This window comes from Sparus aurata, chromosome 11, assembly GCF_900880675.1.
Source record: "Sparus aurata chromosome 11, fSpaAur1.1, whole genome shotgun sequence".
Taxonomy (NCBI): Eukaryota; Metazoa; Chordata; class Actinopteri; order Spariformes; family Sparidae; genus Sparus; species Sparus aurata.
Genome location: NC_044197.1, coordinates 6,319,990 through 6,343,155, shown reverse-complemented (window position 1 = coordinate 6,343,155; position 23,166 = coordinate 6,319,990). Strand labels below are relative to the sequence as shown.

Below are 23,166 nucleotides of genomic sequence, written 5' to 3'. Positions count from 1 at the left end.
TTTACATGTGGCGGACCCTGCCACCTTCTCTAGCTTCAAACAGTGTTCTGGGGACGTTATGTTCCTCTGAGAACAGCTGGTTTGTTCAGTTATGGAAAAAAAATACATATTTGAGTTTCTATTGTTACCTTATTGATATTGTAAACATTATAATTCTGTGCTTGACTTTCATCTTCAAAACTACATAGTGCCCCTTTAAGTGCAGTTCATTACCAATCATGTTGTGTGATGAAAACCAAGGAAAGTTAAAATGAAAAGTAATAGTAATAGTAAAGCAAAAATATTGGGAATGGAACAGGAAATTCTTTGTAGGATAGTTTTTCTATTACCAAATTCCTATTAGTAAGAGTTCTGTGTTCTGTCTTTGGCCCTCAGGCTCGAGCTAATTGGCTGATACTGCTGATGTAAATCTCCTTTAAACTGGTAAAAATGTATATATTTTTCATATAAATATAGAAATCTACAGTTTATTCATTTGAGAAGGCACATTTCTTAGACAGAATGTGTTTCAGGAACATATCAGTCATAGTAGTTAGTATGAACAGTAATTGTTGTATTATGTCTTTTCATGGAGCTTATTGAGACGAGAAAGAAATATATAATAACACCAGACCTATGTGAGAAAGTCACTCATCAGATTGAGTGGAAATGTTGTCTCTGTGTCTTTAGACAGTGAACACATCACTGTGCACTGTTGCTGTGCAGACTGGTCAGCATGTTTCATCTGTCATCATTATAGACTAAATGAAAAAACCCGAAAAATGAGATTATATTTTGAATGACCAAATGGTCAATCATGCCATATGAGCGTGGAGGAGGAGGCGGCGCTCAGATGTGTCCTGGCACTCAGTCTCAGTCTGAGTGTCCTCTTGTGCTGATGAGCTGCGCCCAGTTCATCAGATGCCAACCTGAGGAGATGATTTATCATCCGCCAAACACTTGCACAGTGTTGCTATAACAACCTCAAGGACATATCTGAGGGGGCCTTTTGCCACAGACGTCCAACACAAGATGGCAGACACGTGGAGACTCTGCAGAACTCTGCAGCCGCTGCATGCGCGAGGCTTTCCAGTGATTTGTTGTTTCTGTTGGTTTTATAATCCTCTAATAGCGCCGTGATTTAACCTGTTCTGCAATCAGCCACTTGTGTTGTTTGTTCCTGTTCCCACTCGCAATCAGTCGGCTGCACAACTGTGTGTGTGTGTGTGTGTGTGTGTGTGGGTGTGTTTGTGAGTGTTTGTGTGTGTGTGTGTGTGTGTGTGTGTTTGTGAGTGTGCGTGTGTGTGTGTGTGTGTGTGTGTGGGTGTGTTTGTGAGTGTGTGTGTGTGTGTGTGTGTGTGTGTGTGTGTGTGTGTGTGTGTGTGTGTTTGTGAGTGTGCGTGTGTGTGTTTACGCTCACACTTCTCCTTCACAATGGTTACATGGTTTTAAAAAATTGTGTGACTGGCTGTTCGCTTCACTCTTTTGTTCTCATTGCTGGAATTAATGGTTAAGTCATATACTACCTATTTTCTCATGTATAAATATAGCAAGATGCTTTATTTGCATTACATACAGTAGATAATAACAGAACAGGTAGCGATATAAAAATAAATAGGATTTTATGTAATATACAGCAGGGAGTGAAATATCATAACACCACTGTACTACAGAAAGTAAAAAGTTGTTTTCGTTATCTAAATATTACCAAAATTACAATACAAAAACTGAAATGAATGATAACAAGCTCTTGGGGGGGGAACTGATTATGTAATTTCACTCACACATGAAGTGCTTTATAATCCTGTTTAGCGCTCAAAACACAATTTGCCTAAAACAATGATTCAGGTATTTTAGTTCTGTGTTGATTTTCCATCTAATTCTACAACATAAGTTACATGTAAATCATCACATTTAATGCAACAATTTAATCTACATCAGTCTACATGTATAAATTAAGTAAGTAGATGTGCAGTGTTGGGCAGTAATGCATTACTCAGATATATAATTACTTTTTCCAGTAATAAGTAATGTAGTACAGTTACTATATCAAGTAACTGCAGCCTGAGGCGTCTGCTGTGCGGGTCAGGCCTCCACAGGCAGCATGAACCCGGACTGAACAACAGAAACTGGATTTCTGAGCAGGGCGTGGTTCTGGACAGACGTTACGATCTAAAGAAGCTTGTTGCTGGGGAGGTTTCACTGTGGAGGGGATGTTACCAACGTCAAAGTAATACAGTAATATAACAAGCAATGTAACAACTTTTGATAACAAGTGATGCGTAAAGTCATTTAATAATTCTTTTTACAGAGTTACAAACCAATAACCAGTTTTAAAGGCTTTGATTTGATGTAGAATTTGTGAATAATAAACACTCGAAAACACGTTATGCTCATGTAAAAGTTCAGGTTAATTTCATATGTTATAAATTAATAAGGTTTATATTTGACTCTGCATTTAACAGGACTGTAATTAATCTAAAGTCATTATTTCAGGCAAATCATTTCCTCATTATTCATAGACCAATAATAGATCCACTGTCACACAGAGAGCGAGCAAATTCAAATGTACAAAACAATCTTCTAGCAAAATGGTGATTCAAACATCTGACAGAAGTTCTTTAGGAGGCATTTTAGTGCATTTCTGCCCTCTACAGGAAACTCTCAGAATCACACTCTGCAGCCCAGCAGTGCAGTGGTGTGTCCTTAAAGGCACAACACGCAGGATTCGTCAGTAGCTGTTTGGAAACACACCATGTGAAAATTGCAGCCAGCAAATCTGGGTTGAGTCGTTTTCCCACGATGTCAAAAACATGTTTTCGGTTGGCCGAAAGCCAACGACCTCAGAATGAGACTCAACAATCAACTATGGTCCTCCACACCCGAGGGAAGATTAAGATCTTAACAGAGGGATTTCTACAGCGAGTCTTTTGTATTCTTGTGGTTTAAAGATGGTGATTTGAAAACCACGAATTATCATAATCATTGCAGTAATTTGTCAAAGGTGTGATGACAGTAATGATGGCTCAGTGTCGGTAAGGCGTGGCAGTGACTCGACAAGTCAAAATGTCGTTCGAATAAACTCAGGCACTGTGGATGTTTCTTTTGGGATATTAACTCTGAGATATCAATATGATTTATGTTAGAAGTTTTATTTCAAGTAATGGTGTTGTCATCATATGACTTTGAAGATGTAATATGCAAGAATTCTAGCATTTAAAATGTCTCAAAACAACTTAATATTTTGTTGTTAGTTGTGTACTTATTATTCCAAATGTTTCCAACGTTCACTCAAGTGAATAATGGTGTGTTTCTTCGGTAGCCTGTCGCTTTCACCTCCGGGACAGACTGAGGATGGAGGTCTGTGAATGTGACTGAACGTAACGTGAATAAACTAAACATCACCTCGTCCATGGATGTTTGTGTTGAGTCACGTGGTTTGTTCACCAGCAGCATTTGACTGCAGGATCATTATTTGTATCGCTCCAAACAGCCGGATCACTCTACTGAACATCAGCCGTAAGATAGCGAGCGATACCTATCCAGCGACAACCGAGGGATCGGGTCAACTCTGACTACCCTCAGCACTCACTTGAGACTCCAGTTCTCTGTCTTCTTTTCCCCTCTCCTCTCTGCAATGTTACGTTCATGACGTGAAGTACATTTTTCCTCAAAAGTAAACATTACAAAACAGAGTGACCTCTGAGCTCAGAATCAGAGCCGAATCTGATCTGACGTTGGGTGTTTATTCCTCCAGGAGATCTGTACTCTCTCTACCTCCCACCCAATACTCGGTAAACATCTTTTGTTTTGTTGTGATAGAGACCCTGTGTGCTGTAACATAGTCTCTGCTGTCTCATGTGTTTACTGGAACAGAGTTATGGGAGGTTGTGTTTTGACTGTTCCTCTCTGGGTTACAGCTCTCTGGCAACATTCAGCTCTGCTCTCTCTTCCTGTCAGTGGTTCCCCAAATGTTCCATGAGCTTCATCCATCATGTCGTCAGCTTCAGCAACAAACATGTAAACCATCTTCAAGCATGACATTTGGACGACCATGGCCAGATTAGGTTCCACACATTCTACAATGGTAGAAATTCACAGGTACTAGCTTCTTCTATCCTGTGATTGTAACCTCAGTGTCTTTGATTTTTTTGACCGTTGGTCCATTTGAATAATTTTTCGGAAGCTATTTGCATATTTTAACTCGGGCTTCCTGGAATAATGACGGCCATAGATGATGTTTTATCCTCTGAACAATCAACTCATTATTGTAGAAAATAACAGATGTTTCAATAATGGTGATAATGGCTGATTGCAGCCTTACGGTGCTTCTACACTGTTCTACAGACGTTTTTCTAAATGGTGATTACTTGCTACACAAATGATCTATTATGGGTGAGTGTGTGTGTGTGTGTGTGTGTGTATTATGTTACAAAGACAGTTAAAGACACATTATGCTCATTTTCAAGTTCATAATTTTTTCTAATATGTGACTCTGTGATGTCAAAAAGTCAGAATTAAAGGCGGGACTGCTGACGAGGCGTTTCAGGAGCTGTGTTTTCTGTTGGTGCGGATCTTGACCTTTTTAACTTTGGAGAACTCAAGAATATACAGTATATAAAACACAGAAGGAACGTAAAAACACAAACAGCATACAAGGTGTCGTCTGAGATCTTCAAACTAGATTTTTAAGATTAAGGGTCCTTACACAAGACAAGGCCACAGGATGGGGGATGGAGGGCCCGTCAGTTTAACCTCAGTGGTTTACATTTAGGACACATTTTCCATTAATCAAATTATAAACACCCAGATGACTGGAACAACTGTGGGTGTTGAGGTCCCCTGGGGACTCTTGGCAGTTGCCCGCCAGAACTAGTTTGAAAAAAAAGGGAAGTTGAATCGAGGTGACTCTCATTTTTGAAATATGCGAAGGAGGAAATGAGCTGTCGTCATTCAACAACTTCAAAACTACAATGATCCTGTACTCATTCAAGTGAAATTATATAACAGCTTCTTTTGTCTGCCAAAGGTTTGGCACCATTAGTCACTTATTTCCTCAAAATCCATCATTATATTATTAGATTTATCTAGTGAGTAAAAGTTAAACTGCCCCTTTAAAGCTATATAATGATTCTGAAACTTATTACACCATTAATTATTTAACATTTTCCACAATTGTTTACCAAAGAATGACCTCGTAGGCTACACCAGGTATTGTTGTACTGTTATTTCTTGTTGGTTCCTTCTACAAAAGTGACCACAAGTTCATCAGTGATGACTCATTTGATAACTTTTTGACATTCCCGCAACTTCCCAAAAGTTTGACTCGTAAAACCCCCTCAGGACATCTGTGCATTGTGCTGCAGAGACACACATCAGCTGTTCCTCGGTGCTCCAAGGTCACTCTAACTGAGCTAACTAGCTAACGGTAGCTACAGTTAGCAGCAGCAGCAAGCAGTTAGCATTTACTCTACAGATATACAACAGGTGGCTGATTCTTACCTATTGCACCTTTAATTTTTAGGAAGTAAAATTAGACATCTTTAATTGCAGAAACAAGAAAAGAAGCAAGACAAACAGAAAATGCTTCAGTGACTCGAAACTTGTCTGATGTAGCATTTATTGATCTATCTCAGTCCAGATAGCAAAAACATGATTTCAATTACTCCACCCTGATCTGTGTTAATCTCTGATGGGGAGGTAACAGTAGCAAGGATCATCCTCCATACTGACAGCGCGCCGCTGACGATAAGAAAAGGTGTGGCACCCAGCAGAAAGTCGCTAACCTTTGTCACCCTATAATCATCAAACGAGTACTAAGTTTACGAGTGTTTGCTCACTGTGGGTTCACTGAGGCGATACGATCACAGTGGATGTAGAAGAAATTAGTCATTACAACTGGTGAATTATTCTTTCTAAAGGTCGATATTGAAACAGCAGACGTTAACAAGGTTTCATCGCTCCCAGTCACAAGTCAGCGATACTCCTCAAACTGTCACCGGCATGGTCGGGCATGGAGGGTTCACCGGCAATATCGAGTTACCAAACTATACCAGAGAGTCAAATATCATCAGCGTTAAGTGACTGCTTTAAAGAACAGCCTGGCTTATCATGTTCGATATACGTTCCCATGTCTCATGTTATCGTAGATTACCCCCAGTCTGGTCCATAAATATCCACTATCGGCGATCAATTGGCTTTATTGCACGTCAAACATTAACCATTACTCTACTTTAATTTTCCTACCGCAACGAAGAGCTTTTCCTAATTTTTTAAATCTAAAATCTTTTGCTTTCTTGAAACGTCTTTGATATATTCTCCTGGTCACTGCATCGGTGTTTAAACCCCTAGAATTTTGCTCTTTTGGGCCCCGAGGGAGATCAGCAAAGAAAGGAAGGAAGCAGATTAGATCAATAAAATAAACTGCAATTAGAGAGCAGATAAAATAGAGATAACTTCAGCTGTAAAAAAAAAAAAAAAAAAAAGCGTGGGAAGTACTTGAGTAAAGTACAAGTATGCCTACCTGTGCTTAAAGGAACATTTCATCCCGAAATAACAGTTCAATCATTATCTACTCAGCCCCGTGCCGATGGAAAGTTTTGTAGTCCATAAAACATTTTCTAACTGAAGTAGATGGGGACTCGTTTTGAATTGTAGAAACACAACTTAATAAACAAGATAATGGCCACATTCAAAAGTCACAAATTGATTTAAATAGACTTTATTTAAACCCTTCTTAAATGTGCACTTTGTAGTTTTGGAGGGACACATTTTTATCAGAAGAGAAAGATATTTATTCACTGATTTATTGTGGATTTATTATTTTTTTTAATAATAAACAAACTCTCTTCATTTTCATCACTGAACAAACTGAATTGATATATATACTGATTTACTTTGTTTATATTTGGCGGGCCCTGCCACCTTTCTATCTTTAAACAGTGTCAATATTTTTTGAGTATTTAGTATTACCTCATTAATATTGTAAATATAAAAATTCTGAGTTTGAATTACTTCTCCAAAAACAACAAAGTTCCCCTTTAAGGCCAAAATCTTCCCTGTAGCTTCTAGGCTAAAAGTGTTAGCATGGATGCACAAGCTCATTTTATATATTTTCTCTGTTGTTTTTTTCCCCAGTCTACTTAAAAACTACAACGTCGTTCGGTTATGAGGCTCCAGAGATGTTTTGTGGATGAGGAATCTTCACTCGAGTCCTCATCGGCGTGGGGATGAAAACAAATAATGACTGAATTTTGACATTTTGTGTGAACTGTCCCTTTAAGTAGCCTATAATACTTCAGCAAATGTATTTAGTTACTTTTCACCATTGATAAAAACTAACTGATAAAGGTTTGAATTAAAAATAAAACATATACCAGCACTAGAGAGATCACCAAAATAATAAACTGGCCTATTTAAATAAAAAAAATAAAAATAAAATTCGACCGATTAATTAACGATTAACAGTAGTAATTACATTAAAGTGGTGAATTAGAGTAAATATCCAGCAAGTATAACTCGCCTGAGCTTGATTAAACAGTCTGCACTTGTATAAAAATAAATAAAAACACATAAAAAAGACAAAACGTGCATGTTTGTGTCAGTTAGACCCGCAGAGACCCCCGATCACTCCGCAGCAGCAGGCTGCAGTACACACCGCTGTGCGCGTGAAGGCCGTGACGCGGCACCAATGAGGCGGAAGAGGAAGAGAAGAAGAAGAAGAAGAAGAAGAAGCAGAAGAGAAGAAGAAGAAGAAGCAGCAGAAGAAGAAGAAGAAGAAGAAGAAGAGAGGCCAACGTCCTGTTCAGTAGTTAGCTTCTGCTCAGTTGACTCCGAGTTTTTTTCTCCACCACGGCTATGATTGACAGAGTCAGCAGAGGTTTACACGGGCATGTCCGCACACTCGCTCGGTTGTTATCGTAACAGAAAGATCTGCAGCATGGCGAGCGGAGAAAGAGCCCCGGGTTCTCACACAAGAACAAGAGCGCCATGTATCGGATTATTGAGGATGTTATTTATTGCTTTTATTCAAACGACGCGGGCCAATAATCAAGGTTTGTAACTTAGCTGGCTACGTTAGCTAGCGCTAACTTCCGTAGACATTTCTACGAAGTGTGCGGTTGAGGTTACCTCTGCGGGCCAACTTTATCTCAGCTAACCTGCTAACATTACTGCTAAAATGTAGTTGTTTTTTTCTCTTTGCCATTGACAACATTTCATGAAGAAGCGGAGCTGGCTAAAAACACAGCGTCCGTTGGAAATGAAAGTGCTGCTTTAGTTAGCTCTGTGTGGCCTTTTAACGTTACTAGCTTCGTGTGCAGTTTGTTATGTTGTCATTCCTTCCATATAAGGCTAAGTTAGGCTAACACTCAACCTAACAAACATACAAAACAGTACAAGGCAGAGGCGGAAGAGCAGCTTGTTAGCATCACGGCTAGTACCAATGTTAGATGACATCATCTGCTGTATGATCTTAATGCATTGGAATTAAGAGATAAGTCAGATTGCAAATATAAATGGCACCGCTGCCTTCATGTCGCTGGCAGGGCACCTAACTCTACTTCCTCATACTGGGCTCGATAAAGGAAATGTTTGAATCAGTCAGGTGACTGTAAACGTGGCTGTGAGTTATGGTTTTTAAGGTCCCAGCTGAGCAGTGATCGGTCCGCTGGCCAAATGACAGCCGCATGTTATTTCTCCAGCGGACTGAAGTGTCCAGCTGTCAGATCCACTGATCTTGTCAGGTCACAGTGATAAGTCTGCCAGTGGGGAGCGGACAGCTGCAGTCCACGTCCAAGATAAGCTGTGGCAACTCTCAAACGTGTCTGCCGCCGATAAATTGTTTACATGGGCTCCGAGAAACTTGCAACACGATCCAGGCGTTTGTCTCCCAAGAAATGCACTTGAACGGGTTAATTGGCAAACACTGTGAAGTCACTTTACTTCCAAAGTCAACACTGCGAGCTCAGCAAACTAAATCAGTGTGAATAAGATCACTGCTGTGTGTGCTTCACTTGCACTACTATCTGTACAGATTGACACAGGCCCATGCCAGATGCAGTGACTTGTGAATGGTGATCAAAGAGAGAAATGATTCAACTCTCCAGCTTCCTTTCAGTTTGAGAGTCACAGCGAAACTCATAGTTGTATTTGGTGATCAGAGGTGACAAACAGCTGTTAATTCATGCTTCAGACAGATTTAGCACCATCGTGTGTATTTGTTAAGAGCATGAATTTTGTCCTGCTTGTTGTGTTGATTAGTTGATTAGTCAATCGTTGTTTTCATTATCAGGATAATTGTGAATCGAGATACTGAATGACCGTCTCTGTCGCTGACATACAGTCCTATATTGGTTTCCTGTTTTATTTTGAATCGCCTTCACCTGTCGTCGTGGCTGAAGGCTCGGCTTGCACAATGTATCCCTCACAAAAACAAGTTAAATTGGATGTGTGTTAATACTACAGATTCCAAACTAAAAACCGAAATCTTTTATGATTACTTACTTGAGATTCTTTGATTGTTTCTCACTAAAAAAAAAAGATGTGTCCTAACTGGAAAAAAATGTGTTGTCTGACCAAATGTTTTTGAATTATGTTTCCATGATTACTGCGATAAAATTGTGAATTGCGGTCATGTTGGGCAGGATAATCATAATGTAAACATTTCAGATCATACCATGCTTAATGCTGAATAATCAGAGAAGTAATGCTCAAAACAAAACAAAAACTGGACAGCATATCGTCGATTAGTGCTCCTGACCTCAGCTGCTGTGAGTGGTTCAGACTTGGAGCTTTCAAGACCAGAGGAGTGGACAGGGACAGGCTGGGTTTAGCTGGTTAGCATGTGTACTTCAGTAGATATCACAGTACATAGATGTCATAATGTCAAAACTGCTATTTATTTAAAACCTGTTGATAGTTTTACTCTTACATATTGATGTTAGCTGGATGTACTCATTGAATGTCAGTGGTGAAATCTGAAAAGGAAATGAAACAGACTTGTTGAAGTGATTAGATCACCTGTGTGTGTGCTGTGGCATTTTAACCTCAAACACACTTCACAGCCAGCGTGAGATGGTTGTTAAATGAATGCAGCAGTTTAGTTTGTCAGTTCAACATACCAACAGGGTCCTGTGCTGACAGTGTGAGCTGTGAACACGATCTCGCCGCACAAGCTGTGGGATTTGGTGGTGTCAGGTGAAAAGCCTGTCAGTAGAGTGAAAGCGTAATAGTGCTGAGTTGGAGTTTAGGCTCTCAAAGCTTTTAGATTCATACTTTTGAGTGAGTAACTTGACAGTTGAAACATGAAACATGCGACCCTCAAAATCCTGTTTATTAGGGCAGTTACAAAGGAATGCACTGATCTTCAAGCACAAAACGAAAGAATATGAGTGTGTACTTTTGTGAGCCCTGTGGTCTGACACCTAACATCCTCAACCAGTCAAGTGTGTCATGTGTTCATGGTGACAGATGAAATGTTTCCTCTCTTGGTACACTATGGATTACACGCCAAACTTTCACACAGTGCGTAGCAGGATGTGAGCACTGATCTCAGCCCTGATCTGTCTCTTGTCGGCCCTGAAGTTAAGTCCGGAGATTGAAGAGATTGAGGTTTAAGTCCGGAGTTATCTTTACCAGTAATAAAACTCTGTGGGTCAGGAAGATATGATGACTGGCAAGGGATGACTTTCAATTTGGAGGTTTGGGAGGCGGCGTTAAAGGTGCAGTGTGTTAGAATCGGCCACCTGTCGGATGAATATGCGAAACATAATAAGGAGGCATTATACATCACTAGTGTAACCACTAACTGCTGCTAACTGTAGCTGCTATTAGCTAGTTAGCTCAGTTAGCTTTGTAGCTGGCAGTCCAGACTCTGAGTTCAGAGAACTGGGGGCGTGTTGTTGTTGTTTACACTGCTAGCACAGGAGCTTTAGACTGGGACAGGACAGAGCTAGCTGGTTAGCACACTTCTGCAACACAATACACAGACTATCATTAGGTCCAGCTAAACTTTGTACATATTCCACCCTTTTTAAATGTTCAAAACTGTGAGACTGCTGCCCTTTTCGATGCCTGTGATCACACTCATGAGTTCTTCCTGTCGTTGTTTTTGCAGCATTCATTCAGTCGGACACAATTCTAGAAGTTTTACATTTTGATGAGGGAAGACTTTTACAGGTGAGTGCTACTACCTCATTTCCTCTTTGTCGTTGTCATTAAAACATGACTTTTACTTGTTGATTGGCCTCTGAATGTAATAATGCACTGTCTATTTACATCCCATTTTAAATGAAACCTTGTGTCTCTGTTCTTTTTGCAGGCGGAGTCTGACATTGATTTTAGTTTATATCATCAACAAAGGTAAGTTTTCTCTTTTTCCCTTCATCAGTATACTTCCACTCACTTAACCTCAACCCTAACCCATTGCACCATGAACGCCAAACAAAGGCATGTTTGCATAGTTAAATGCCATTATATCTGTGTGGCTATACCCAGGTTGGCAGAGGTTGTTATCCTACACCTACCGCGTTAATCATTTACCGCAGCTGGATTGCATTCCTTTTGTGAACGTGGATGTCGAAATATTTTTATTGCGCCAATGAAGATGGTATATGCAGTATCTTGTGGTGTCAATGCTCATTTTCATTTATAAGAAAAGATTAAGTTATATGCATATAAATTAACCAACACAAGCTGATATGAAAGATACAGAGTCATATTTTGAGATTTGAACAGCAACATTCGACCAGAAAACCTCCACAGCATGGACTTTCTTACACATGATTTAAAGATATTTTTTAACTATATTTCAAATAATATACGTGTAGTTCATGTATTAACGTATGTTTGATGCCAAAGAGAAAGTGACAGCTTGAGTTTACCCCAAACTAGCAGTCAGTCCAAGATGTGCTGTTGTGTAGATATCAAAGAGGGTAGCAAAGCAACGCTGTGCATTAAATCAGCACGAGAAAAAGATCAGATAAGCTGAACCACCATGTGTTCACCGTGTGTTTTCTTTTCTTTTAGTTACAGTTTCAGCTGAAAATGACATCGGAAATAAACTGATTCCACACCTCTGTGCACTTCAGATCAACCACCAGTCGTTTACGCTCAGGCGTCTCCTCTTGTTAGACAAAGTTCACAGTGATTTGTTTAATATAGCTTGAGGAGGTCTTGAACTGAATTGACACGGCAGCACACTGTCATACTCCCAGCTTTAACATGAGCAACAGTCACAGACAAAGTAGAAGAGAACAGAGATCCCCCCCCCCCCACCCAGCTCTCTGAAACATGTGCTGTTGGTGACTCGAGTGGCCGGGAAGACCTCTCTGTCTGTCACCTGTCATTACGCCAGACCGCAGTGTGCCTCTCAGCCGCAACAGCTACTTAGTCAAGTGAGCCATGAAGCTAATGTGTCAGTCTGTGGCCACACTGATGAAGCAGATGATTTTCGATACATTAGCATCGTTGTTTTAACGGATTTTGACTGATGCTGATTATAAGTAATCCAGAAGAGTTATAACCAGTAGATTTGGCGTAATGACAGAAGAGAAAGATCTGTGTTGACTGATTTAAAAAAAAAAGCCTAGATCAAGTAAATAAACAGACTCTCTTTGTTTTTATGACCGAATAAACAAACTGACTTTAAAGGACAACACAGATTTATACTGTTTTACTTTGTGTGTATTTGGCGGACCCTGCCACCTTTCTAGCTTTAAACAGCGGACCTTATTTTCCTCTGAGAACAGCTTGTTTATTCAGTTATGGAAAAAATAAACATATCTGAGTTTGTATTAATACCTCGTTGATATCGTAAATATTAAGATTCCTGGTTTCTTCTCCAAACCTACAGGTTGCTGTAAATCGCTGAAAAAGTGTTTCCATTTTCTGTTGCGTAACACTTCCACTCCTCTACATTTATTTGCCAACTTTAATAACTTGCCCTGCAGTTTCAAATTATTCACTTTTGATAGGCTATTACTTGTAGACGTGCAGACAGTCGGAGAGTGTTGTGGGCGGACGACAGACTGGTGACTACAGACAGAGAAATAATGCTGCAGCCAAGCCCAAAGCTGCACATTTTTGAATTAATTTGTTTGATTGGCAATTGGACACAGAACACAGATAACCGTAATTGGAAAATTACTCAATCAGTCTCTCCCTTGTTGTTTAAGCTGGCGAGGGAAGCAAGTCTACCAGCAACTTGTGTGTTTTTCCACCATTTTGGGCTCATGTTGAGCTCTGCTGGCAGGAGAGCGATTTGGGGAAGTTATAGTTTGTCTTCTAGTGTCAGTCGCAGGCAGACATCACACTCTTGTATCTTGGCGTGAACTATAGTGTTTTGTGCAAGAACAGCATAAAGAGTCCACTGAACTGGCTGTACATTGCAGAGATTTTGAAGGACGTAAGTATGTGGCAGTGTGGACAGGGCCATGTGTCCAACAGGTAGAACAGCTCCAACAAGTAACTACTGTTTACAAGGCAGTACACTTGTAAAAGTCAGTGTTTTGGTGCCACAGCGTCCACATAGCATCAGCACTCTGTTCTGACATTACACATGTGTGTTTTGTCTCGGTGCAGCAGGCGGCGAGCCTTTAACTATTTGTACACCATGTCCTAAGCCATAAAAGGGTTATCTTGCACGGGCATAGCGTGGCCACTCCCCTGAGTTGGGGGGGAGTGTATTTTGCCGTTTGTGTTGTTTCAGTTTTTTTTTTAATTTTGAACTTCCCCTTTTTTTTCTGTTTGTGTGTAGTGTGGAAATCTTCTGCTGTTAATTATTATCTCCTCTCTATTTGCCAGCAGGCTCTTCTTTTGTGCAGCCAGCATGCTGTGGTCACTTTCGCAGGAATTTAAAAATGCTTTTCACAGTCGAAACGTTTTATGCACTCACTCTAAGAAGTAGCCTGCGACCGGACGTATGTAGACCTGAGGCCAAGAGGCACGGCCTCTCAGCATGATCTCCACCGGCTACTCCAATTACACGCCGACATTCAACACATTAGCTCTGAAGCGGCGAGCGACAGGCCACACAGAATTCACAGCCAGGATCCATTTGAATCCTTAATCCCGCAAGAATTTTGTCAGTAGTTGTTATATTAATGAGAGAGGCGAGGACAGGCTGGTAGATGACAGATTATCTAGGAGGAGCAGTGCACGGTTGTGACTCTGTGTGGATTACCGTGCGCCTCGGGGGATGGAAATCCATCCCGTCTCCAGCCGGCTCTGCTATTGGAGCTCGCTGCTGCAGCCATTGTCTGCCCCCGTACGCGTAGGCTCGGTAGTAAATGGGTGTAATTGATCTCTGGTAAATTGTGTGACTCCAGGGTGATGTTAGACTGATTATAGGTGAGAGATGTGTTAGTGGGTGGTGTGTGTGGCACCATCACAGCAGTTCATGATGCTAAAGATGGAAGAATAAAATGTGTAATATCTTTGTGGCCAGCTGCGACGGTTCTGTACGTTCTTGATAAAATGAGCACGATTCATTCAGCCTTTTTTTTCAAGCGTCAAACATCTTCTAGCATTGCTCATGTACCACACCTGTACCACACCTGTATCACCGATGAGCCTCTCTTTCCATAAGATTTAAATAATGGCTCTTGTTACATACTTCTGTTGTGTGTCAGCGCCACCAGTGAGGAGCTGCTTCTCTTTAGGGACGGCTTTGTCTGTTGTTAAGATATTGTATGTACACCTGTTGTGAAACAGGTTTGGTGAGTTATGCCTGTGTCCTATAACAAGGCGGGTGCAGCCGATGCTCATGAGTTGTCGCCTTTGTGTGAGACGGACACGGCTCACTGTGGGCGTGACGAGTAGAAATGCATTTTATTTTTTTCTCTATATTAACGGATTTTCGTTGAGATTTTCAGTATGGAAACAGTGCCCTGCCACTGGGAGTGGTCCCATGGCTATCTTAATCTAGTGTTAGGAAAGCCTGGCCACAGGCTGTGGTGTCTGTGCTTGTGTGTTTAGCCTCTCATTTGTTTGAAATGCACACAAGCATGGATACTATTTTTCCTATCCTGCTGCTGCTGCTGCTGCCACTGTCACATCTTCCTGTCTGTTGCAGCACCTCCCCGCACCGTGGGAACTGCCGACCTATACGCTTCGAACCCCCAATGTTGGACTTTCACGAACAGTGAGTGTTTGTCATGTTCTCACACTAATGTATTGTTTTGTTTTCATAGAATCTGTGTTTATGTCACACGTCACATTGTTTCGACTAGAAGAGACATGAGACTCGTGTAATAGATGCGATTGTAGACAACATTTTCAACCCAGTGTACGTGTGCTTAGTCAGTAAGTCTTGTATGTTATATTAAGCTTTAGGGTCTCTGAGGTGGTCAACAATGAGCCGAGTGATGCTGAAGTAGCATTTAAAGCACGTAACAAAACCAAATGTGTTCTCACGGGGCCAGCACCTGAGCGTCACCTCAGCCAAACTTCATGGATTACTTTGACAGGAGGTGCACACCCATGTTGCGTTGCTCAGCTCCGAGCGTGGCCTACCTCAGTGTTAAGCAAACAACTCAGAAGCTCTTCATAGTAGCGGCGTACCCCACCACCAGCTCACAGCGAGAGATCCAGCTGTGTCCTACTTCCTCAATAAAAACAGTCCACTTATCAGCTGTGAATGTATGAAGGGCATGAAAATGAGAATTTGAGAAATTCTCCCCCCCCCGCTTCTAATACAGCAGGAACAACATAGGGATTAGATTAGCACTGCATCAGAGGTTAGCATGATGGACACGTTCACATCTGCCTTACTTGTGTTTGGAGTATGGAATGTCATTCAACTGCCCACACAAGGATTTTCCTAAGGTCTATCGGGAACTCATTTGACCAAGAAGGAATCCATCATGATAAACATTTGGTGGCCTTTTCTTCAGACTGACGAGGCGTTTCAGGAGCAGTGTTTTGAGTGGGAGAGACGAGCCTCTGTTGGTGCAGACTTTGACCTATTAAACTTACTATATGACACTATAAAGGAAAGAAAAGAAAAAATAATAAAAGGTCTCTTTTGAAATTTGGCACCAAACTTGTTCACAATGTTTAGATTTCACGTTATTGTCAGAATTATGTTTGTTTCTTTTTTGGATATTCCATCCATATAATATAATACTGTAATTACTTTTCAGTCTCTTTTTAAACATGTTGTCATTTACTTGCTCTTACGAAGGCTTCTTTTCTTCACTTACAGGCCCGTTGGGATGCCAAAAATGGAGAAAGTTTATTTACATAATCCTAGCTCAGAACAAATTAGTTTGATATCAATATCGGCAACAACAGCACATTTTCATGCATCCTTTTTCCAGAATAGGGTAAGTACACATCACTTTACAATCACTGTGTGTGCACATTGATTTATTCATTGTTATTAAGTAGAGTTGTCACAACACATCTCATGCTTATCTTATAAGTTATATATAACCTTGGGTTTATGAGGTTATCCTTTTGAGGTTCCCTTTATCTTCAGGTCACGTGGCTGTGTGTTGATCACGCCACGTAATTTGATCATCATGCTCCACGAGGCATTTTTTTAAACATTAACCAGCGTGATAAGCTCGCGTATGCATTGCAAACAAGAGACGCTGATCAGGAAACACGGTGTCTCTCAGGTGCCAGTTTTAAACCCGGCTAGTCAGAAACACTCTTCAGGCATCAGCAGCAATCGGCAGCGCACAGACGCTGACACCAAAGTAGGAAGTCCCCATGCAAATGACACGTGTCATTTAAACATGCGACCACAGCAAAGCTCTCTGGGGAATGTAGTCTAGAGACGGCGCGTGGATGAATAGCGGTGTATGAAGGGAAACATGAACACAGAGTAAACAAGGCGGGGAAAAGTGAGCAGCGGTATAATCCAGTCACGGTTTACACATTCTTTAAACATGACACATGCGCTTTAGTGGAGGTTATTAGAAACAAACAAAGAAACGGGATGCAGTGGGTCAAAAACGGCTGACATACTTCGTCTGTGAGGAAGATGGACTCGTTCTGTGTCTCGCTGTGGATCAGAAAACTCACTGCAGTGAACGGGCCATGTGACCTCATGCTGCTCAGACCAACAAAGTTCATCCTGCTGGTTCAGATTGTTACACGGATGGTCTAACTGACCATATGAGTCTCTACTGTCCACTCTGTAGTTTAGACGAAGCAAGACTGGATAAGCACATGCTCCAACATCCTCTGTCATGGAATCATATTAGTATCAACACATAATAAAACACCAATGCCAACACAGTGTGACCAGTCACCGTGAATTATGATCACCGTCAGTGAGCAGCTGATCCCAGCACAGTGCAAGATCACTGATCTAATTAGCTCAGCTACGTAAATAGAAGCCAGTGTCGACGGCAGGCGGTTTTAGTGGAAGCCCTCTCATTTGTTTCCAGCGCTGGCAGTTGTTAAAGGAGAAGTCCACCCATGAATTAAACTTCAGTTATTATCTTCTCTCTCTCGCCGATGGAAAGTCAGGTGAAGATTTGCAGTCCTCAAAGTTTGTCAGCATTCTCCCCAACGACTAATGCAGACGTGGGACTTGTTTTTAAAATCTTAAAATACGACTGAGAAGAAACATAAAATGGCTCCAGTTTTAAAAATACCTTAGTTTCACCCTTGACACCCAGTCGAGCTTGTGCACCAGCTTCAGACGGGGTGTGCACTAACACTTGTAGCTGAGCAGCTTTTTTTTATGGTGTCAGCTTAACAACACAGCTATAAACACAGTCAATAATGTCGTTTCACTTGAATTTGGAATCTCTGGGTTGTCTGTGCACTAGAATTATGCCAGACGAGGTGTTTGGAGCCTGTTTAGTTGGGGTTTTTTTTTTTTTTTTTTTTACATGACCCCATAAAAAGCAATCGACCTCAGCTGTTTACAGGGAATGCTGCCAAACTGTTTTGCTGTGAAGCTCCAGAAATGTTTCGTGAGCTACAAAACTTCACTTGTCTGCACCTGACACGGGTGTTAGGCAAGGCAAGGCAAGTTTATTTGTATAGCACAATTCAGACACAAGGCAACTCAAAGTGCTTTACAGGCACACACAAATTACATTAAAAGACATAAACATTTCATTTAAAAGACATTAAAAATTGCATTTAAAAAAAAAAAAAAGACTGTAGAGTCAGAGTAATAATGCAGTTCAAAGACTTGAATCGCTTCAGTTAAAAGCAGTGGCAAAAAGAAATGTTTTAAGTCTTGATTTAAAAGAGGTGAGTGTTGGAGCAGACCTGCAATTTTCAGGGAGTTTGTTCCAAATATGTGGCGCATAGTAACTGAAAGCTGCTTCTCCATGTTTACTTCTGACTCTGGGGACTGAAAGCAGACCGGTACCTGACGATCTCAGAGGTCTGGATGGTTCATAACGCGGCAGCAGATCAGAAATGTATTTTGGCCCGAAACCATTCAATGCTTTATAAACCAACAACAGGACTTTGAAATCTAGTCTTTGATAGACAGGAAGCCAGTGTAAAGATCTAAGAACTGGAGTGATGTGATCTACTTTTTTGGTTAGTAGATACTGACTGAAGTTTCATCTCTGGGCGAACTTAACCCTTCAGCACTGTACATGATATTGTGTGACTGGTCAGATACTTGCTTAAGTGCAGGTGTAAAGTGATCAAAAGCAGCAGAGGTCCACCACATCCTGCCGACGGTTAAAAGAGAACGTAACGGCGTCGGAGAACTTGTTTGTAACTGAAACTTGTAAGAAACAGAACTTGTCTTTCATTCAGTGATTTGTCGTAGGCAGCAATGTGATGCTTTTCCAGTGTGTGTTTTCTGATGTTGGCATATTTGCAAACAAATCATGCTGCCTGTACTGCGCGTGAAGACTCCCTTTACAGGAAAGGCCTGTTCTGTCACTTTAGGCACAGTTGCTGGCGCTGCATACTTTAAATGGCAGTAGGGCAGGGCGCTGTAGTTTAAGCCGATGTGTTGCCCGAAGACGCTGCTTATATAAACTAGGTCATCTAGAGGAGGATGATTTTCAGGTATTAACATTCAGATAGCTGGATCTTGGCTTGAAAAGCTGTGTTTTTGATGTGTAACATGTAGCGTTACATAATCTAAGAAACTGACTTTTGAGTAAGCAGTTGTTGCCTAAAGAAATGTGTTGTGATTTTCCCTATATAAAGTCATGAACAGGCTCTCGGTATGAAAATAATCCTAATGTCAAGAGAGAACACTCTGGTCAAAGAGACAATCTTAAATAAGTTGGTTTTAAACAGACAGAAGTTGCATTTTTTTTCAGGATTGAAGACAAATTTTAGTTAAAACATCCATGTAGAGATGTCCAACGTCCTGGGCATTAATGTGGATGAATTAAAAATGAAAACCAACGTCAGGATTTTGTTTTGTTTTTGTTTTATTGTTTGCACTTTAATAAAACATTACAAACAAAGAGTATATCACATAAAGGAAAAAAATATATATATATATACAATAGATAATATATGATAAACTACAATTAATCAGTGCTGGAGAGGTTTGAAACACTGGGAGGGCTTATCGAGAACCTCACCATTAAAATAAATAAGTAAAATTATATGTATCTTATCAAAATAAGATTACAAATGAATTAAATTAGAGTCTGGTTCACCGAGACATTCAGTTGGAGGGAAGTCGTGTGGTTTAGAAGATGACAACCTGAGCCCTCTGGTCCTCCGTCATGGGATGTGTTGGCATGAAGGCTTTTGTACATCAGGGTAGATGAAACGCATCTCCGGTGAGCCCCTTCATGTTTGTGTATCATGTTGCAATGATATCAATCTTTTATAAGTTAGCATGCTAACCAGCTAGCCACAGCCCATCCTGTCTCGTGATACCACTTCGGTTTAAGCCTCGTATAGATCCGGCTGGGAGATGTTTGCTACGCGTCACAAGCTCCCTCAGTGCTTTTTTAGTCTAATCAATAAACAGATCAAATTAACAAAATGGCAAGAAGGTAAATAGTCTTACACACATTTTCCTTTTCGCACAAAAAACCCCTTCTGAATTCAAGTTTCTCTCTTTTAAAGAGCGAAGACGAGCTTACTGGAGTTGCCTTGTTAACTCACCGTAAAACCCACTTCCCTCAAGACCACTTCTAACATATTGCACCTTTTGTAAACTAGATACTCATAACTGCATATAACCGACGTATAGCTCCAATCTATTGCTGCGTGTTGTGCCACTTACGGTTTCTATGTGCATCGGATCGTCTATTTATACACCAGGATTCTTCTGTGCATTCTCGCCCATATATAGTAAGAGACTACATTCCCCAGAGATCTCTGATGCTGTGCTCACATGTTCCAGTGGCATTGACGTGTTCAAGTGATTTGGTTTTCCTTCTGTTTTTCCCTTTTTTAGTAGCTTCTCCATTTCCTCCATGAATTGGTTCACTTGTTAACCGACGTGTCTAAGTGTGTGGGAAATTTAGAATAACCAGTTGTTCCCGTTTTAAACTTTCAATTTGGTTTTCTTGCTAAATTCTTTTCTTTAACATTGTTGTTCGACTGCCAAAATCAGGAACCGATGAAGTGATGAAAATGTTACCTTGCTCTCCGATGAGCTTGATAAGCTGGACTAGGTGGTAAAGCACGCAGCTTTTGGAGAACAGATGCAAAACCAGATTTATCTCTTCTTATCAAGAAAATCAGATATTATTAGAAAAGGGATTAGTGCATGCTAAGCTAATATTTCTGTGGAAAGCTGATTTCATTATACTTTCTTTTTCACCTGACAAACATGCCAAAAAAGAGGAAGTTGCTCATTTTAAGTGTACGAAAGAGCAGCCAGGCTATATATACATTTATATATGCACTTCTGAAACCGAAGCTACGGCCACAGAGTGTTTTGAAAATGTCACGGCTTTGCTTCCTGCTTGAAATGTCTGCCTGAATAATTGAGTGATGTTCAGGTTGGAGTGAATATTTTCCATTATACTTTATCTTTTTGCTCCCGCACTTCCAGCACGCCTGCATCCACTCAGCTGTGCCCCTGAAGTGGATGTTAAAAATGTTTTCTAAATTCCTCTGCCCTTTTACTCCTCTGCTATCGGTATGTTTTATACACTCTGAACGTTCTGCAGCAGAGGATACGAGAGGATCTGTCCAGTTTTGTGTACACAACGTTTTAGTGTTTGTCAGTCAACAAGAAATTTAGTTTTGTAGCCGTTTCTGCAGATTTTACATGTCGCTTTAAATTGACTTGAGGGAAAAACCACTTGATGGTCACTACTTGCAACCACAGTCGCCACCAAAATGTTAAAGTTAGAGCGTAGCTGTAATGTTTTCGTAGCAGTGGACCTTTAGGTCAGGTGTTGTGAGAGTGAGCGTTCAGCTCTTTCAGGTTATTAACCCAGCTGGTAGAGGGTCAGTACATGTGAAAGACTGTTGAAGGCTGTATTCAGTTAAAAAGTGTTTGTTACCGTGTCATTTATTGTGCCAATTTCCTTCTTTTTCTATTTTTAATCTGGTCCCGATGCAGATAATTCCACCTGGAGGAAACACGTCATTTGATGTTGTGTTTCTCGCTCGAGTAGTTGGGAATGTAGAAAACACTTTATTTATTAATACATCACATCATGGAGTGTTCACATACCAGGTAAAGGCCAAAATAAACATTCAAATATTTTTTTTTATAAGTTGAATGATTAGTGTTGGGAGAAATTTTGCTGACCTTGCTTTTCCATCTCTGTCCTGCAGGTTTTTGGGGTCGGTATCCCAAACCCCTACAGGCTGCGGCCCTTCATCGGGGCGCGAGTTCCTGTAAACAGCAGCTTCTCGCCTCTCATACACATCCACAACCCGTACAGTGAACCACTGCAGGTAAGTCAAAAGAATCTGTCATGTTGAAGTTTTCTTCAAAGGTGCAATATGAAAGAATTCTGGTTTAAAGTATTTAAAAAATTCACTTAACTTGGTAACGGAATGTAAAGATCACCAGCAGTCTGCATCTCTAGCTAAGTGAGCTAACTAGCTGCAGCAGTTAGTGGTTACTCTGGTGATACGCTGCCTCCTGTTTGTTGGGAATATGAACTCAACATGTTGCCGGTTCTTACATAATGCAGCTTTTACATTTTTGACTTGCTTTTGTGTGGACCAGCTGATTAATGTTGGTGGACTGATTCCATATTTCTGGGGCGGGTTCCTTTGCTGTGTTTTCCTTCAGGTTGTTGAGATGTACTCCAGTGGTGGAGATCTACATCTAGAGCTCCCCACAGGTCAACAGGGAGGCACTGGGAAACTTTGGGTTAGTTCCACAAGTCTAATTTTTGATGTGAAGATGAAATGAGTCACTGTCACCCACGCTGACCTTCTCCTCACCTTCCAGGAGATCCCCCCTTTTGAGACGAAAGGGGTGATGAGAGCCAGCTTCTCGTCCAGAGATGTGGACAACCACACGGCTTTCATCCGGATCAAAACCAACGCCCCCAATGAGGACCAGTTCATCATCCTCCCTGTAGAGGTGGAAGTCACATCAGGTGTGCTAGCAAATCCCTGTCAGTAGGTTTATTTTGATACTGTCCTTTTTTTCTTGTACGTTAAATGTTTTTCTGTGTTGTTTTCTTGCAGCCCCTGGTATATACTCCTCCACAGAGATGCTCGACTTTGGTACACTGCGATCACAAGGTAAAGACATGTTGCAGTTTTTTTCTGGAGCAGTCTTTCTCTGGGCTTCTTTGCTCACCCTCCCTCTGCTCTCTTTTCCACATCGTCCTACAGATCGTCCTAAACTGCTCAATCTACACCTTTTAAACTCGGGAACAAAAGACGTTCCGATCACAGTAGGTATCCTCTGTAGCGGCCCATTTTTAAAATCCTTTAAAAGCCTACCTCAGCCCTGTAACCCCATCCTTTATTTATGCTTTACAGAGTGTTCGCACAACACCATCAAACGAAGCAGTCACAATAGATTTCAAAGCAGTCACTCTAAAGGCTGGAGAGAGCAGATATACCAAAGTTGCAAGTATTAGTTTCGATGGTGAGTAGTGTTTTTTTTGTTTTTTTTTCATGTGTAAGTGTTTGACTCTTTGCACTTTGCTGCAAGACACAAGATTAATAATAGCTGAAGGAGTAAAAATACCTTTTCGTCATTGTCACTTTAAAGAATATTTCCACTGAACTCTAAAAAGGCCATTTTCTGAATTTTAAAAAAGTTGACTGTAAATGTGAACTAAAGAGCTGCATGATGTC

General features: G+C 40.8%; 1 protein-coding gene across 2 annotated transcripts in view; it reads left to right on the top strand.

The window, feature by feature from the left end:
- Positions 1–7,673: 7,673 nt before the first annotated feature.
- tmem131 (transmembrane protein 131) overlaps positions 7,674–23,166 on the top strand; it is a 34,562-nt gene continuing 19,069 nt past the window's right edge. Inside the window, exons 1-12 of one of the 2 annotated variants that reach the window (XM_030432680.1) lie at positions 7,674–8,033; positions 11,096–11,157; positions 11,300–11,340; positions 15,053–15,121; positions 16,184–16,304; positions 21,458–21,574; positions 21,676–21,798; positions 22,142–22,222; positions 22,304–22,454; positions 22,546–22,602; positions 22,696–22,757; positions 22,846–22,954. In XM_030432680.1, the coding sequence (XP_030288540.1) occupies positions 7,871–8,033; positions 11,096–11,157; positions 11,300–11,340; positions 15,053–15,121; positions 16,184–16,304; positions 21,458–21,574; positions 21,676–21,798; positions 22,142–22,222; positions 22,304–22,454; positions 22,546–22,602; positions 22,696–22,757; positions 22,846–22,954 (1,156 nt within the window). In that variant the 5' untranslated portion in view covers positions 7,674–7,870. The remainder of the gene's footprint in view (positions 8,034–11,095; positions 11,158–11,299; positions 11,341–15,052; positions 15,122–16,183; positions 16,305–21,457; positions 21,575–21,675; positions 21,799–22,141; positions 22,223–22,303; positions 22,455–22,545; positions 22,603–22,695; positions 22,758–22,845; positions 22,955–23,166) is intronic. The other variant, XM_030432679.1, reaches the window with a different exon arrangement.